The sequence below is a fragment of the Microtus pennsylvanicus genome, chromosome 11 (assembly GCF_037038515.1).
Source record: "Microtus pennsylvanicus isolate mMicPen1 chromosome 11, mMicPen1.hap1, whole genome shotgun sequence".
Taxonomy (NCBI): domain Eukaryota; kingdom Metazoa; phylum Chordata; class Mammalia; order Rodentia; family Cricetidae; genus Microtus; species Microtus pennsylvanicus.
The window spans coordinates 50699568-50718062 of record NC_134589.1 but is presented as its reverse complement, the minus strand read 5'-3'; the positions used below and the strand labels follow the sequence as shown (position 1 = coordinate 50718062).

At 47.2% G+C, this 18495-nt stretch overlaps 1 protein-coding gene across 4 annotated transcripts in view; it reads right to left on the bottom strand.

Annotated features, from left to right (window-relative positions):
• The window catches only part of LOC142860494 (NACHT, LRR and PYD domains-containing protein 1a-like), a 31809-nt gene that overhangs the window by 11922 nt on the left and 1392 nt on the right, over positions 1 to 18495 (bottom strand). For 2 of the 4 annotated variants that reach the window (XM_075991827.1, XM_075991828.1), the window contains exons 3-11: positions 17441 to 17605; positions 13650 to 15309; positions 10057 to 10227; positions 8825 to 8995; positions 5647 to 5736; positions 4421 to 4591; positions 2450 to 2596; positions 1682 to 1773; positions 895 to 1036 (exon numbers count right to left, since the gene is read on the bottom strand). In XM_075991827.1, the coding sequence (XP_075847942.1) occupies positions 895 to 1036; positions 1682 to 1773; positions 2450 to 2596; positions 4421 to 4591; positions 5647 to 5736; positions 8825 to 8995; positions 10057 to 10227; positions 13650 to 15309; positions 17441 to 17605 (2809 nt within the window). The remainder of the gene's footprint in view (positions 1 to 894; positions 1037 to 1681; positions 1774 to 2449; positions 2597 to 4420; positions 4592 to 5646; positions 5737 to 8824; positions 8996 to 10056; positions 10228 to 13649; positions 15310 to 17440; positions 17606 to 18495) is intronic. The other 2 variants (XM_075991829.1, XM_075991830.1) reach the window with 2 other exon arrangements.

Sequence of the window (18495 nt, the reverse complement as noted above, 5' to 3'; positions counted from 1 at the left end):
CTGTGTGTGCTCACACAAACCCATTAAATAGAAACGAGCATATGTTAGAGCATATGTTACTATTAGTGATAAAGTTTTGGCTTTGAAACAACGCTTTCCTGGGACTTTTAGTGACTTTCTCAAAGGCTCCCCATTTGGTGATTGGCAGGTGGACAAGAGGCAGTTTCCAAGGGAGGAAGTCAAGAGTGACAGTTCCTCCAGCTGAGACAAGTGAGCATCACCATGTTGGGGAAGGTAACAAGTTATGGAAGCCACTATGGACCCCGGAGAGCAGGGCCGCTGTGTTCATCCTGATGCTCGTAGCTTCTAGTAGCTTCATGGCACACAGTGGTTGTCAGCTGAGCAGGATCATTAGGATACAAGGGTTTAAGTGAAAGTTAAGAGACTTGACAAGCCAAATACAAATTAATTGCATTGCAATTAAAATAATCACCTGTAAAAAAAGACATTTCATGTCCTTGAACAAATGTAAGCCCAGGGCGTGGTCTGTTTAATTGAAATGAAAGCTTGCCGGCTCTGTTAGATGCAGTGCCATGCTGGCTATGGAGGACCTTGTTTGAGTTTTGGAGGGATTCTTAGTGAAATGTTTATGGAGAGATCACAGTAGACTTAAAATGCTGTAATAGTAACGAGACTGAATGAGAGTGGTTGAAAAGAATCTGGCAAAGCTAGGGAACAGGATGAGGAAGCATTTTGCTCTTTACTTATGTCAGTGTTTGGAAACATTCACCTCTAAGCTTAGTTTTCCACTGTAAAAGGGACACGCCCACTGTCTCAGCCCTGCCCCTGCCCGCTGGCCTGGTAAGGAGAGGGGCCATGCTATGGGAGACTGGTTTGTGTTCTGTCTTTGGAATCCTTTGTGGGGACTGGAATGGAGAAGGCTAGCTCACTCACCGGTACAGGTTCCTTTCACTGTCAACCATCTCAGTAGCCAGAGGTCCTGTGCTACCCCAGAAGCCATCTTCAATCTTAAGAAACACGATGAGCTGGTCTCGCGGAAAAGAGTGCTGCACGGCTTCTTGCTTTGGAGCTTCCTCTGGAAGAGGCAGGAAAGTGGTCACGCTTTATCATCCAGGCATGTCTCCCCAGCCTCCATCTCCTGCTAGACTAGGGCTAGGCTCTTCCTGAGACCTGGCTCCAGCCGGGAATGCGTCTGCTGTCTCTGTCCCTGCTCCGGGGGCTTCTCTGTTTCTTTCAATTTTCTCTCACTCTCCTTGTCAGCCCTCCTTCTTCCCATTCCTTCCTGCATTTATCTCCTTTTTTCTTGTTTTCACAGCTTACCTTCTGAGGACCACCCCCAAACCTTGGCACGTGCTTCTGCCTAAGGCCCTGCCTCCTTCCCTGTGGCCCATTGTTCCTCTCTCCAGCATTTCTCCAGAGACAGGTTGAAAGAAGATGGCTGGGCAGGGCCAGATAGGTGAGTTCCAGGCCTTACCCTCTGACAATGGCCATGGTTCCCTGGTATAGAGTCAGAAACATAACCCAGACATGTGTGAGTCATAGCACTGGACCCTGATGCTGCGAAAGAAGAAAGCAGAACATCCTTCCTCTAGATTCTTAGTGTAAAAGGTTTTGCAAGAAGGTGTTTCTCTTTTCAGTAACCTGTTTTGCCCCATATCAGAGACAGAGTAGAGATATGATGGTCCCATCCTGAAGCTTCAAGTATGGCCCCTTCACATACCTAACTGTAGTTTCTGTCGCTTGAGTGTGGATGGGCCTGCACTCGTTTCTCCTTCATCCAGATCCGGAGTAGAGACCTTCACAGGTGATTTCCTATATACAGAGATGTTCTTCTTCTTAGATGTCAGGGAAACTAGGCCTGTCTATAAGACATCCCCACCTATGATCTAACTCATCTGGACTTGAACTAAGGCACATGACTCTTCTCTAGGGCATGTCTCTTTAATCTCCCTCCCACAGATCTATCTAGGTCCCCATGTCAGAACTGATATCATCTTGATCCCCGTTTTTATTTTATTTATTTATTTTTTTTAAAAATATTTATTTATTTATTTATTATGTATACAATAGTCTGTCCGTGTGTATGCCTGCAGTCCGGAAGAGGGCACCAGACCACTTTACAGATGGTTGTGAGCCACCATGTGGTTGCCGGGAATTGAACTCAGGACCTTTGGAAGAGCAGGCAATGCTCTTAACCACTGAGCCATCTCTCCAGCCCCCTTGATCCCCGTTTTTAAAAAAATTATTTATTATACTTTTTATGTATGAGTGCTCTCCACGTACACCTGCATGCCAGAAGAGGGTATTGGATCCTATTATAGATGGTTGTGAGCCACCATGTGGTTTCTGGGAATTGAACTCAGGACTTCTGGAAGAGCAGCCATTGCTCTTAATCGCTGAGCCATCTCTCTAGCTCCTCTTGATCCCTTCTTTATCAGTCTGGTTTGAATGTGTCTATCAAGGTTCACTATTAAGTTAATCTTCATACCTGTGCTGGGAAGGGGAGGTAAGAGGTATTGGGGCATAGAGCCTCTGCCTCTGTGAATGGGTTAGTGTCATAATCACAGGCGCAGAATCCTGTGGCCAACTTGGCTTCTTGTTCTCATTGTGCTCTCTGGTCCTTCCCTGGTCAGCCCTGGGATAGTAAAACAAGGAATAATTCCTTAGATGCCGAGCCCACAGTTTGACACTCCTCAGTCATTAGAACTCTAGCAAATGATCTCATTCTTTTCAATGGATCCAGTCAAGAGGAACTAAGACAATTAAGACATTCACCCACCCTAACAGCACCTCCCAACTTTCTGTCCTTTCTGTTCTCTACTCTCCACCTTCACAGATGTCACCCATGTCCGAGAGAGAGAGGGAGAGGGAGAGGGAGAGAGAGAAAGAGAGAGAGAGAGAGAGAGAGAGAGAGAGAGAGAGAGAGAGAGAGAATATGAACATGGTGGCCTGAACCACCGCATCATCCTCTGACAGGTCTCGCTGCCCCTGCTCTCACCCTTCTCTAGTGCAGTTTCTGTAAGGTAGTTGATGTCCCTTCAGTGCTGATGCCTGGAATGGCTCTCCTCTGCTTCTTAGAAGAAAGCAGGAAGTTCTTAGCAAAGTGCAAAGGCGTTGCCACAGCCCTGTCACCCTCGAGCCCCAACTATGCTGCCTTTTTTCCTGATCTAGACTAGTGGCTTTCAAATTCAGTGTGCGTGGATGTCACCCGGATGACCTGCTAAATCACAGATCCTATTGACGGAAGCTTGTTCACTCCCAGATTCTAAATCAATTGGTCTGGAGTGGGCTTTGAGAGGCTGTGGCTCCTTTGTAATTTTATGTGTATGATTGTCTGCACATGTGTACGTGTAGCTCATGCGTGCCTGGTGACCACGGAAGATGGCCTTGGATGCTCTGAACTGGAGTGGCAGATGGTTGAGAACCACCATTTGGGTGCTGAGAACTGAACCTGAGTCCTTTTTAAGAGCAGAAAGTTCTCTAACCAGTGAGCTTCCCAATCCTAAACTGCCATGGCCCATGGCATAATATAGCAGATGACAATTAATAATTCTCTGATGGCGGAAGCTCATTTCAAGTAAGGCTTACAAGGCCACGGACTCTGAGTATTGTTTGCTTCTGTCTGTAATTTAACATGTGCAAAACCAGTTGTGAAATCTCCTCAATACCTGTACTTTAATGAGTGAGCTCATGATCACCTCTCAATCTTGTGGGCATTTATTCTGTGGACTGTCTAAACGATGACCCCTCACTAAGCTGTATTACTTACTTTATATTTATAATGTTAACTTGCAAAGAGTTTGATGAATAAATTCCATACAAGGAATTTTGACAGTAGTCAGGAATTTTAATTTCCTGAGAACTATTTAAATTCAGAGCTTAGCCTGACATAAGAAAAAAGGTTGCATCTCCCCAACTCTAAATGACTAATTTAAGGTTTCAAAGTAAACCTTTAGATTAAGACCAGGCTGCCTTGCTAAGGGATTTTAGAATATACACTCACAGAAATAGCAGTCTAGTTCACAGGGACATACTGAGCTCTCTGGATAGGTTGTAAATACAAAAGAGTCCAGGGATTTAGCTGGGAAATGATTTAGGCCTTGCATCCATTCCTGACCTCAGTTTGAAAATATGTTTTCACTGGCCAAGGCTACAGAAAATGACTTGACTCTGTAATGCCCAATGAGGACTGTAGATGTTCTCAGGTAACCAGAAGTTACACACACGCCTTTAATCCCAGCACTTGCACTTGGGAAGCAGAGGCAGAAGAAGGCAGAGCTCTTTGAGTTAAGGTCAGCCTGGTCTACACAGCAAGTTCTAGTTCTGCTAGGGTTACACAGAGAGACCTTGTCTCAAAAAACAAACAAACAAAGAGAAATAAGTTACAGACAGGATAAGAAAATATATTTCAAGATTAAAAACACTTTTGCCAGGTAGTGGTGGCGCATTTTTTTAATACCTTTGGCAGTCTGAGTGAGAGGTCTTCCATAATCTACTGCACTGAACACTTGGTCTCCAGCTGGTGGTGCTGTCTGGGAGCTGCGGCCTTGCTTTAAGGAGTACATCACTGGGAGGTGGGCTTTGCGGTTTCAAAGACTCTGGCTGTTCCAGCTTCCTCTCTGCTTTCTGCCTGTGGGTTAAGATGTGAGTTCTCAGATGGGCAGTGGTGGTACACACCTTTAATCCCAGCACTTGGGAGGCAGAGGCAGGTGGATCTCTGTGAGTTTGAGGCCAGCCTGGTCTACAAGAGCTAGTTCTGGGATAGGCCTCAAATCTACAGAGAAACCCTGTCTCAAAACACCAAAAGCCAATCACTTCTATTTTTAGTGTGTTATTAGTGAATGCCCTAGTGAGCTCATATTAAGGCAAACCTAGGTTCCTACCAAAGCATTTACAACACAGCTCTTTTTATATAAACACTTCTAGAAAGCCTGGCATTTCCGCTAAGCTCAAAATAATAGATAATGTAATGAATGATTCTTTATTTCCAGCTGCAGTTTATAATCAACTAAGAAGTTGAGATTTATTAATTGTATGTATCAGGATGGCTAGGTTTCTTATCGTTTACTGAAGTGCAACCTTAAAATGTAACTCCTGTTGATTATATATAGCCATTGAGATAAAGAAGAGCCTGAAGTCATCATGAGAAAATGGAGTCTAGATGAGAAAAGAGAGCAAATGAGAGACTAAAGAAAGTTACCATTAGAATGCAGTATGTTCCTTTCCTAAAGACCGTCAAACAAAAAGGTTTCCTGAAGCCTTTGCTACTCTGTGCACCCTGAAGCAGCCTTGAAAGCTGGTCTTCCAGCTGCAATACCAAACGTCAGTGTCTTTGTCTCCCATCTGTGGTGACTTCATTGCTCCAGTGTTCTGGGTTCACTGTGGAACTGGTGGCTACTTATGACACTATGCTATGCACAAAGGACTCTCCACTCATTTACTTTTTTTTTATAATCTCCATTTCCCATGGAGGGACTTAAGAGGCAGGTTATATGATCCCATTTTCACCAAGAACCAAATGAATAAAACTAACACAAATGAAATCAAAACAACCTACCTCATGATAGTTGCTATGGTTTCCTGGTTTCTTTCTGTTTTGATTTGTCTCTCCTGCTACCCCAGGGCCATTTTCTCATCTCTGAGCTCTAGACCTGACCTAGGATCTCAGTTTGGGCCACTCCTTACCGTGTGCTCTGGACGAGCAGCTTGGGATTCTCTTCCTTCAGAGCCTTAAGTTCTACCATCACCTGGTCATTCAGAGAGCTCGAGTCCAGCCTGCAAGCACAAGGGAAGCCATATTGTCCTGGGATACACTAGGGAGCATGAAAGACTCTATCACAGTCAGGTTCCTCAGAATTAGTTCTGAGATAAAGCCAGTGAGGGAGCTTATTGGGGTGTGTTCCTTGACTAACACCAGAATAGAGAGGAGAGGCCAGTCACCACGGAGAGAGACAGATGTGGCCATGATGAGGTGTCAGTGAGGTCTTAGCCAGATCGCAAGCATATCTGAACTGGGATGATGGCCTTTGGAGCTGTCTAAAGTTGAGTTTTTATACTCCTACATGGGTCAGACTCCGGATATGGACCATCCTAGGAAGGGAACATGACTGGATGAGGTGGTTCTTATTGGCAGCTATCAGCATTCCAGTGGTTGGGGTTGTGGCTTTGTCACAGAAAGGACTCTGGACAGTTGTTTAAAGAGAATATAGAATATCTGTGTTCTAGGATTTTGTGAGAATTCCTTCGCCCCCATTTTAGTGCTGAAGATGGAAGTCTTGTTCTCACACATGAGCGTTCTCTATTGAGCCACACCCCAGACCCTGGATTGCATTCAGGCTTCAAGTTCCAGAACTCCTGTTGGTTTAGGAGAAATGCCACCTTCCCTGGGCCTCCATGTCCATAACCAGGGACATCATCACTGCCTCTCAGCCCGCTGTGAAGCAAGGACAACCAGGAGAGGAAAGAGTCTCACACTTGTGAGAGGCTGTGCAATGTCACCATTCCAGTCCTAAGGGCTGTTCTCTCTGGGGAGGGAGATGGAGCCATTGATGCTGAAGTTTGTTCCTGTCTCCAGTAGGGAAGGAGGCAGCTAAGATTTGACAAGTCACCGAGATGTTTCCTAAAGCAGACCTGTGGCAGAGGCCCCCCTGGAAAGGGTCATCAGCAGGCGGGAGAGAGTCGGGTTGTAAGCTGGGTGGGCCATTTTCCACAGAGAGGCCAAAAGCAGACTTTTCAGCACCATACCCTGCTCTGACTGTTTCTTTGGGTTTCAAAGTAGAAGTGCGGTCCTGGGTGGGGAAAGCCACAGGGCATAGCCTGCCAAATGTAAGCACCAGAGGACTCTGGCCAGGAATTATAGGGAGTGTTCCTCTAGCTCAAGCTGGGGAAGGGAGAGGAACCTGGATACATGGAAGTAGAGAAGGACATTGCACACATTTCTAGTTTGCATGCAAATCTATGGTCCGGAGACAACTCCATTTCAGCCACACAGGGCCGACTCAAGACCCTTCAAGGCTCTAAGTCTGCCCAGGTCGTTGGCCTCCTTTTGTTTCAGGGTCTCCCCTACTCTGATTTGTCGGCTGTCCCCAGGTTGGCCTCAGAGAGGCCCCCATGGACCCTTCAGTGCAGTCTTCCCTCCCACAGCGCTACACTCTCACAATACTATTGACTCCGCAGCCTCCAGCAGAGCGTGTCAATGCTGGATCACATGATCACAGGTCTCTTCCCACCCAGCTTCCGAAGGACAAAGCCATGTGTGCTTGTGCCTGGATCCCTCGGACCTGGACCAGTGCTGGGCACACAGGGGGCCTGATATGAAGGAATGAATGAGTGACTGACTGAGTGAATGAGCTACCATGGAGCGAAGTGAAACCCTGTAAACATGTGGCCTCCTTTTTAGCTTTCTTTTAGTTTATTCTTTGTGTCTTTCACATCATGCATCTCGATTCTATTCATTTCCCCGTACCTTTGTATCTATCTTCTGTCCTTGCAACCTCCCTCTGAAAATAGAATAAAAATTTTAGGGCTAAATAAAAAAAGGAAAGATAAATCTCATCATACGTACGTTAGGGTGACACAGTGAGTCACAATTTACCCTTTTATCCGTACATCTTTACTTGCAAGTGTTCATTGCAAAGAGTCATTGGTCTGGTTCAAGGCCTCTGGTTTCTGCTGCACTATCAATGCTGGGGCCTCACTGGGACTCCTCTTGGTTATCATGTTGTTGTTCTGTGCTGTGGAGACCCTGCAGTTTGTGTCTACAGGACCAGTCTCTTCACATGCTCCAGTAAATCACAGATGGGATGGATGTTGTGCTGGCCCAGTTCATAACCCTGGTTCTGGGATGGGTTCTATCAGAGTTGGTCAGCCTGTCAGCTCTCCCTCGTCCTCACCACCAGGGGGAGCTCTCCAACTTGCCCTGGCTAGTCCACCTCTTGCCGCCACGAGCAAGGGGGTGGGGCCATTTCTCTCCTGCTTTCAGGCCCTCAGGATTGGCCCTCCCGCATCTACACCTACACCATCAAGGTCAACTCAAGGCCAACTCTCCCACGGCGTGGGGAGGGCATCTCACCCAGCCTACACTACTATGACTACGTGGAAGATGAGGGGAGGGACCAGATCTCCCATATTCGCCTTTACAGGGCTGGCTCATCTGCACCCCAGTCAAGAGGGTGAGCTCTATTGTGCCGCCCAGGTGAGGTTCAGGGCTCACTTGCCTGAGTGCTGCCAATGGTAAGGGGGAGGGACAGCTCCCTCAGCAACCAAAGGTGGTAGGGGCAAGAGTGGAGGGCATTTTTCCTTTGCCCTCACTACCACATGACAGATGAGGGGGCTGTGGATCCCATTCTTCCTTCCTCAGGGCTAGCACACCTCTGCCTCCATCAGTAGGGTCAGTTCTACTGTGCTACCCAGGCGAGGAGCTGGGCACACTTTCCTGAGTGCTGTAGCTGGTAAGGCGAAGGGTCAGCTCCCTTGTTCCCTTGTCTGTTGCAGACAGCAAGGAGTGAGGGGCAAGGAGTAAGGGGGGCATCTTTGCCCCACCCATGCCGCCAACCTGCAGCCTCATTAAGAAATATGATTCCATAGTACCCGGCTGCCCAACTATCATTATATTTGTTTATACATATGTATATTTTATATCATTACAATAGGCAAGGAGGGTATGACACTACCACTTAATAGATGAGGAAATTAAGTTGGGAAACACAGGGACTTGCTAAGCCGTGGTATAAGTGGCAGAAGCTGGTCAGGAGCCAGGCTGACTATGCATTATCTGTCCCTTTCTTTTCCACATCTGGTCCTCTGGTACCCCATCTTCTGCCCTCCCTGGTCTCCTGGTAGAAGAGATTCCCCAGGGTCTTACCTCAGGTTTCTGAGGTTGCAGGCAGGATTCCTGAGCCCCTCACACAGCAGCTTCACCCCTTGGTCGCCCAGGTCATTCAGCTGCAGGTCCAGCTCAGTCAGGCTGCAGTTGGTGCTCAGCACGGAGGCCAGATCCTCACAGGTGCTGGCTGTGATGCCACAGCTGACCAGCCTGCAGGGGAGATGCACTCTGTCACTTGCTGAGAGTTCACTCCTCTGGATAGTGGGGACTGGGCCTCCCTTTCTGGTACCTGCAAGTCCTCATTAAGGGGAAATTGGGGCTTCCCTGGCTTGTAGAAACTTTCAAAGTTTTAGTTTTCCTTTTGCACCTAAGTTATCCCTGAGGATACAAACCTACATTGCATTAGCTACATTGACCTAGCTAAATAACCAGAGACAATGAATATAGGATGTTTAGGTAGTTTCAATATTAAGGTCGTTGATAGGCCAGACAATAAACCAATGAGTTTCTTGCATAAGAATAGAAGGTGAAAGGGAGTATGGCAGGTTTGTTTGGACCTGAGAGCCTGTCTTGGGCTCCCCAGTACATATTGGGATCTGGAGTATGTGTTGCTCAGGCCAGGGCTTTGTCTGCAGCTGGTATCTGTGCTACATCTCTGTCTTTCCATGTCTTGTCAGGGTGGAAAATTCAGTGTGTCTTGTAGCTGAGCTTCAGGATCAATGGTATATAATTAGAGGTTTACTCCTCTGTTGCTGTTGGGTCAAGGAGGGCCAAGCGCTGTGAAATCCACAGCATCCCACTAGTGTGTTCCAAAAACCATGCAAAAGTGAAATAGTCTATGAAGACATAGACTAGGGCATGATCTCACTTGTCATGTAAAGATGGAGTCCATAGAGTAGAAGGTGGTTGCAAGGGCAGAGAGTAGGAGGACGTGGGGATGCCATTCCCTGGGCCTGGAACTTTCTTCCCTCTGCTTCATTTAGCCTCCTCCTCTGTGCTCCTCAGTTCTCCTGCAGCCACTTCCTCAGGATGTTTGCTCCACTGGAGCCCTCGTGGGCCTGTTGTTAGCAATAGCTAGTGGGGGTCCTCACTGAATGTTAGTCTTTCAGGATCCCCAAGAAATCCCATTTGTTTGTTTCAATAGCAAGTCTGGTATCATGGATGTGGTCAAATGGGTTCAGTGAATGTTTGATGAATCCTAAGCCTCAACCTAGACTCAGTTTTTGCCTTTGTTCTCCTGCCATTCAGGGGAGAATCCAGGGCAGACTCACCACAATGTCTTTAGGTGACATTTAGCATGTCTCAGCATCCTACAGAGACTCTGCACTGCAGAGTAGCTCATTGGATTCCCACTTAGGTCCAGCTCCTCCAGGCTTCCTGTGAACTCAAGAGTGGAGAAGAAAACCTGCCAAGTGGCATTAGTGAGCGGGGTCCACCTGGACCTGAGGGAAAGAAAGGGAAAGGAGGGATGTGAACTGCTTATGCATAGTCTGAAGTGGACAGACACACACTGCACAGTGAGAGGCCTCTCTGGAGGTTTGAACAAGAATGTTCCCCAAAGCTCACAGATTTGAATTCTTGATCACTAGGGAGTGGTACTATTTGGAGGTGTGGCCTTGTTGGAGGAAGTGTGTCACTGTGGGTGGGCTTTGGGGTTTCAAGTGCTCAAGCCTGGCCCAGTGTCTCTCTCTTCCTGCTGCCTTCAGATCTGGATGTAGAACTCTCCGGTATTTCTCCAGCACCATGTCTGTCTACATGTAGCATGCTTCCTGCCATGATAATAATGGACTAAACCTCTGAGTGGAAGCCAGCCCCAAGTCAATGTGATTTCTTTTATGAGTTGCTGAGGTCAAGGCATCTCTTTACAGCAACAGAACACTGACTAAGACAGTTTCAATGTGCCATCCTCAGGACAGACCAACCTCTATGCCTACTCTTCTTCTCCAACATCTTGGTCCTTTATCTGTGCTGTTCCTCATCTACGGTCTTTAGCATAGCATGCTGTGTGCTTGTTTTGGGTTCTGTTTCCATTTCAGTCTAGGTGTTCCTTGAGGGCATGGGCAGATGGGTGGCATCTTTTTTTTTATACCAGTGCCTAGTACAGGACCTGGCACAGAGGAAGACATTGATAGTTCAGTCTTATTTTCTTTGACATCTATATACCTGACTTCTTTTGTTTAGAATTCTAGAGTCACAGTGGCCATAAAGATAAGCTGGAGATGGGAAGTGGAACATTCAGGAGAGGTGGTTGTGGGAGATTCTGTGATGAAATGCTGAGTATGGTCATAAACATGATGACTATGTTGGTTTACATGGACCCCATCCCCTTCCAAGAATAGAAGACCACAGACAGAGAAGTTCCATGGAGAGAACAAAGGGAATGTCTTGGGAGAGAATGTCTGCAGTCTGAGGAGGAGAGAATTCTGGGAGTGTTGGAGTAGACTCTGCCCTGTATAACTCCTATTTGATTAATTTCTCAATTTTTACATACTTCTCTATCAAGCTTATTAGTTGCAGGCTTCAGTTACTCAAGGTTTACCCCACACTTCAGCTATTTATGTTCTCTAGTTCAATACTTCAGTTAACTCTTTGACCTAGTGTGTTCCAATTTGTTACCAAGGTTAATCCATCCCACCACCTGCACAGTGTATAGAGCCATGCAGAGGTAACTAGACAGCTGCCCACACACCAAGCTGTGCCTAACTCAGTCTACTTAGTTGCAAAAGCCTGGACCACAGGGGTCCCTGCTACCCGGAAGACTCATGAGGATGACAAGATATTGATTGTAGTGTACTTATTTGTCATCCTGCCTGCAGAAGCCCCTCTTCCCACCCCACCTCCTTTCCCTGGGGACTCCACTTCTTGGTGCTGATCCTAGATCCCTTATCTCTTTCCCACAGACTTCCAAGCCTTCCATTCTAGCTTAGCCCCACGTCTTTATGTCAGCAGTGACCCACAGAAATGCTTTCAACAGGGATCCAGTGGCCACACTGGGCTGGGACATAGGTAGACAGCTTTTACTATTCTTCTTGTCCTCCTTGCTAGTCTCTCCAGACTTAAGCATGTCTGCTTCTCCCACCCCACCTCCATTCCCTGGGGACTCCACATCTTCTGTGGCCAGTAGCCAGGCAGGAAGTATAGGTGGGACATCCAGACAGGAAGCAGAGGCAGGTCAATGAGAACAGGAGAATTCTGGGAAGAAGGAAGCTCTTTCCATAGTCCTGGCCCAGCCACCGACCAATCAAGATGTAACTGCCTTGCTGAAAAAGGTACTGAGCCATGTGGCTAACACAGATAAGAATAATGAGCTAATATAAGTTGTAAGAGTTAATAAGAAGCCTGAGATACTGGCCCAATCAGTTTACAACTAATGTAGACCTCTGTGTGATTTCTTTATGACTTAACAACTGTGGGAACTGGGCAGGACAGAAACCCCAGTCAACATAGAATAATGGGCTAGTATACGTTATAAGAGTTAATAAGAAGCCTGAGCTAATGGGCCAATCAGTTTACAACTAATGTAGACCTCTGTATGATTTCTTTGGCACTTAATGATTGCAGGAACTGGGAAGGACAGAAAACTCCAACAACAACTCTTACTAAGACAATAATCAAATAAAAATGAGAGTCATTTCACTGAGCCACCTTCATGTGTATATATGTGCACGTGTTATATAAATATTCTTTGATTGCATTTATTCTCTTTAACCCATTTCTTCCTCTCCTCTCCTCACCACTTTCCTGTTCTCTAGTACTCACTCTACTACATTTAAATCAATATTTTATTTCTAAGGTGAGTTTTTTCCCCTCTGTTGCTCAACTTTTCAACTTCTAAATTCAAAAGTCTAAATTCTAAAGTCTCAAACTTCTAAATTCCAGCAATTTTCTAGCTTTGGCCTCCCGAGTAATGGAATGACAAGCCTATGCTGGCAAGTCCAGCTGGATTGTGGGTTTTATCATGAGAAGAAGCTTGAAAATGTGGAAATAGAAGACTGAAAACAAACCCAAACCCAAATCATTATTCCTCTGAGACTCTTTCCCTTTCTGGTCTGCTTGTGTCAACATTCTCTTTCGCGGTGCCTTGTTTGTGGGTGACCATGGCAGGTGTCATGCCAGATGGCAATTAGAGTACAGGACTGCTTTTTCTCCCAAGTTGTGAGGTCTTTAGGGTAGCAGTTGTATTTTCTTTTTTTTTTTTTGTGATTGGGCCTGTCATAAAACAAATGCTTAATGAATATTTTTGGAATGACTCAAGGAGCGTCCGATATTGAGTAACCACTGATATTGAGTACTCACTACGGAGGCATGGGACCTGGAAAGGGACATCCACCATGCTGCTAAGATTAGAGGGTGGATAGGGACTATTTAGGATGAGTACTAAGGGCCATAGTGCTACACACACACACACACACACACACACACACACACACACACACACACAAACACACACACTGATGGGGAAGATCAGGACCAAGGTCATTGTCTTGGGGGAGAAACATATTGCCTGCTGAAGCTGAATGATCAGTTTCTCAGAGACAAAGAGTGTTAAGAGGGGGGAGTAGAAGCTGTGGGCCCTCTGATGCTGCTGGAGGGTCCAGGCAATGTGAAGGTCAGCATAACAATGAGCCTGTGTAGCAGAGAAGATGGGTCCTTACATAGTCAGAGGGGAAGACAGCAGTTCAAGGCCCCATCAACAGTCAGGCATGGAGGATCCTAGGTGAATTAGACAGGTGGTCAGATTGGTGGCTAGGTGTCCCTGGAGACTTCTATTCTATACCCTCTGAGAGTGTTCCTGCTGCTCAGAATGTGTGGCCTCATACCACACACAGAGATGGTGGAGGGAGAGGCATGTGTAGATACTCACAGAATCAGCCTGGGGACCCTCAGCTCTTGTCCCGGCCGTCCACCCCCATCCAGCTGAAGTGCCTTCACCTGGCGGCAGAACTTAATGCAGAAAGCGACCACCATAAGCTCCACATCTGTCTGGATCATCAGGTGCTTCACATCTTCCTGGAATCCTGGCTGCGCCATATCTGTCTGGACATGAACCCTTGATCCTTGAAAACTGTGCATTGCCCGTGTCAGGAGCTCCTCATCCTGAATCTCATACAGACAGTGGAGCAATCCAAGCGAATACGAGTGTTGGAGGTGGGCTTCCTCCAGGACCCTCTTCAGTAGCTCCCACCTCCTCTCCAGAGGCAGCCAGCAGGCGACAATGTTCTTCATCTCATCCATTGCCTGGTCACTCAAAAGGCCACACAGGAAGCGCATGGTGGGCGCCTCAACCAGGTCAAGTCTTCCATAGACTTCTATCAGCTTTTCTACAGCTTTAAAGTTTTCACAGCTGTCCTTTTCCTCTTCGTAACTCAAGACACAGGACATCGCTGCAAAGAACTCCTGGAGACACAGGTGGGCAAAGCTGAAGTTGGTAGAATTAGGCTGCTTCTGAAGGATACCCCTGTTTCTGAAAGTGGAGAAGGCAGACTTAGGTACCTTCTGTTTCCTGAGGTCCTTAAGACTGAACAGACTCCTTTTTCTGCAGATACCTTCAGCAGCCAGTGAGCAGAGCCCTCTGAGCTGGGACCCCAGGGACTGAGCTGGGAGAGCCTGGGAAAGGTATTTCAGGCAGAGGGCTGTGGTGGTCTGTGAGGTCAGTGAGAGGTCTCCCCCATGCTCCATCTGCTGTTTCAGGCAGGTGCAGACCAGCCAGGACACCCAGGGCACCAGGCACAGGGTCAAGAGCACTGGGTTTGATTCAACCAAGGTAAAAGCTGTAATTGCTTCTCTTTCCTCTGCAAAGTATGTGTAGAAATATTCCTTCCGTCCAGACTCAGAGAAGCCCAGGACCTCCACCCACCGTGGCTGCTCCAAGAAAGGAATGAGTGTCTGTAGTTCTGTGGTCCGAGCTGTGAGCAGCAAGGAAGCCTTAGGAAGTAAAGATTTCCCCAGCAAACTGCCCAGCAGTGTTTGCACTGGCTGTGACTGGCTCCAGTGCCGATAGAATTTAGGATTCTGCAAGACCCAGGCTGGCTCATCTATGCCATCCAGGATGAAGAGCAGCTTCTCAGAGTGAGTCAGGATCTCCTCCATGAGATCCATGGGGACATTCTCATAGTTTGCTATGAGCTCAGCCAGACTCAGCTGCTTGCATTGGGCCAGCTCCCTGCAGCTGAAGTAGAAGACATGCCGGAAGCGATTCCTGTAGAGCCGGCCTTCCCCCCATGCTCTCCTCACCTGCCTGGCCAGCGTTGACTTTCCAGTTCCAGCAGCCCCCTCCAATATGACTAACTGAGGCTTCTTCTGGCTACCTGGGCTTGGGTCAAATAAGTCTTGGATGGCAATTGGATGTCCTCTGTCTTTAATGTCCTGGTGCCCTCCTTCTCTTACCATGGACCTCTGGCCTCTGGGGCAAGATTTTTGTAATAGTAGCAGCTGTGTGTATTTTTGGAAACCTTCAGTTTCCCAGGACCGTGTATGGCAAGGGCTCTCTCTTCTCTGGTTCTGGCATGTTTTTATTGCAGTTCCTAAGTAAGCAAGGGAAAGAAAGGACATAAAGTAAAGGTGAGTTGTTCGTTCATTCACCCATTCATTTAGCCAACAACCCAATAAATTTAGACATTTTTAAAAATAGGGTGGGGGCATCATTATGTAGCCCTGTCTATCCTGGAACTTGCTATGTAGACCAGGCTGGTGTTGAACTCACAGAGATTGATCTTCCTCTGCCTTTCAAGTGATGGGATTAAATATGTGTGTCCCCATACCCAGTTTGATTTGGGCATTTTTTTTTTTTAGGTTTCACAGTTCAAAGTGTGATGGTTAAGCTTTTCTTTTTTTAAGTTTAATTGACTGTGCTTAAGAAATCTATAAAGCAAAAATGCCTCTAACTGTAAGCCCCACTTGCCCATGGACCTAAGTTCTGTGAATGTAAGATAACAACCCGCAGTGATGGCATCACTATAGAACCTTTGTCCAGCAACTGACAAAAGCAGAGGCAGAGACCCACAGTGGAGCACTGGGCTGAGCTCCCAAAGTCCAGTTGAAGAGTGGAAGGAGTGAGAATATGAGCAAAGAGGTCAAGACCACAATGGGGACACCCACTGAGACAGTGTGTCTGAGCGAATGGGAGCTCACCAACTCCAGCCGGATAGGGAAGGACCCAACATAGGACCAAACTAGATACTCTGAATGTGGGTGACAGTTGTATGACTGGGGCAGACTGCAGGCCCACTGGCAGTGGCACCAGGATTTATCCCTACTACTTGTACTGATTTTTTTGGAACCCATTCTCTCTGGATGGATACCTTGCTCAATCTAGATATAGTAGGGAGGGACTTGGTCCTTCCTCAAAGCAATGTGCCTTTCCCTCTTGAGGAGTGGATAGGGGGTGGGGGGGGGAAGGTGGAGTGGATGGGAGAAGGGAAGGGAGTGGGAAATGGGATTGCTATGTAAAATGAAAAAAAGATTGTTTTCAAAAAATAAACCATGTGTTTTCACTTCTGTAAACAATTATGGTTGCCTAACCCTAACCCTAACCGATGAGCTTGATCACACATAGGTGGGTGGAATGCAGGCAGGAAGTACATCAGGATGTATCCTTGCTCCTGATTGGATGAAGGTAGGAAATATGTAGCCTTACGGGTGTTGCCTTTCTAAGTTTCTTTTCTTTTCTTTTTCTTTTCTTTTTTTTTAAAAAAGAGTTTGTTTATTTATTATGTATACAACGTTCTGTCTCCATGTGTGCCCACATGCCAGGAGAGGGCGCCAGATCTCAGTACAGATGGTTGTGAGCCACCATGTGGGTGCTGGGAATTGAACTCGGGACCTCTGGAAGAGCAGCCAGTGCTCTTAACCACTGAGCCATCTCTCCAGCCCCCACCTTTCTAAGTTTCTAACTAACGTATTGAGAGTCCCAGGTATAAACCTGGCCAGTATCCATTGTCCTGGCCAATATTTGATAAAGCTCGCTTCAAATTTGGCTCAAATACTGTGGTAGTGATCTTATTCTCTCCCGGTGGCTTTAACAAAAGGACAGAAACGAGAGACAGTGGTGCACTACTGACTGGTTCCACACCACACAGGAAGTGGTAACACCCGAGGGCAATGGAGTGTGATCTTGGGTCAACCATTGCCAGAACTGGGTGTGTGTTGGGGTAAGAACGGGCCCTGAAGGGAAAGAGAAAGAGGGGGAGAGGGCTGGACTTCTACCAGCAATAGCGTGTTGGGGGAAGAAATCACTTTCCCATGCAGGATTGTTCTGGATGCCAGCCTTGGCTTTGCTGACGAGAGCTCGTGAGTTTGGACCAGTGACCTTGTCTCTCTAGCCCTTCTGCTCTGGGCACAGGCGACTGCTTTGACGAGGTGAGAGGAGGAAGAGGCAAGGGTGTGGACTGGGCCGAGAAGGGGAAGAAGCATGAGGCTAAATGTGGCATTGAAATAAGGAAGAAGCAAGGGTTTGGGTTGAGGTTAACGAGACTAAAATAAACCCATCTGACAAGAGCAATTTCAGCACCACAGAGCCCAGAAAGATCATTTCTACCTTGTTCCTCCCACTTCTGAATTCTGGCTGCTTCTTTTGCAGCCCCCCACCCCAGGCTCCCATAGTGGGAGATGTTCTGCTGTCTCACAGAGCCACGCAGGGCTCTTAGCCCAGCTCACCTCTCGTTCTGCACTTGGACTTGGTATGTTTCTTTACAAAAGTTTTCTTTGTGGACATCTGGTCAGATGAAGATTGGTAGTCTGGCCTCAACCCTGCAGAAGCGAGCTGGCTGGAGGACTCCACGTTAGATGTGCTCGGCAAACTGAGGAATGAGGGGTCATGGGCTGTGGGAAGGAGAGAGTGGTTGGGTGTTTGTCAGGGAGAGGCAGGAGTCCAGGAGAGACACTGAAGTTCTTCATGCTAAACCTCCGTACCCCCTTTCACAGACTCTGTGGAACAATGCTCTCACTGGTGTTGCAGGGATACGGTCCTAATCTGGGGCCATGAAGTTCATGCACCTGCCCTGGTTCTGCCTTCTCTAGGTGAATCACTCACTGGTCCTCTCTGATCTTTAACTCCTTCATTTGTAGCTATGGTTTTCTGCCTTTCGGGGTTGCAAACAATAATTAAGCAATAGCAGCAATCAAAGGCACTTGTACATTCTGATCATTTATTGCTTGTTAAACTCTGTTTGACGTGGATCATCATTTAGCCCAGAGATCTCAGGAAGGCAGGTATTTACTCTCCTCTTTTCCACATGGAGACACAGAGGCAGAAGGCAGTGAAATGATTTACCCAGGGTAGTGATGCCATGACTGGCACCTGTCTTTGTCTAGCTCCCAAGTCACTAGCAAATAGCTATGGTACGCAAGTGTTCCTCTTAGGAACTGGCTTCACCTCCATCTTCACCCCTCTCAGTGCCCTTCTGAATGCCAGCTTCTCCATACTGCTGCTCCAGAGTGCTCCTTCCCAGTGCCCGTTAAGACTACATGGGGTCCTGAGAATGTATTTGAGTAGAAGGAGGTGTGGAGCTCATGGGTTCACTAAGAGATTCCAGCAAGACTTCTAGTTCCAGCCAAGGATGGAGTCTGTGAGCTCTTTTGACGGGAGGTTTTCTTGCCCCTACTGAGACTTGACAGGAGGGCTAGTGATGGCGATAGTGATAGGGTTAGTAACAGGGATTGTAATAGTGACAGGGTTAGTGAGGGGAAGGTTGGGGTCCTTGGTGTACTCA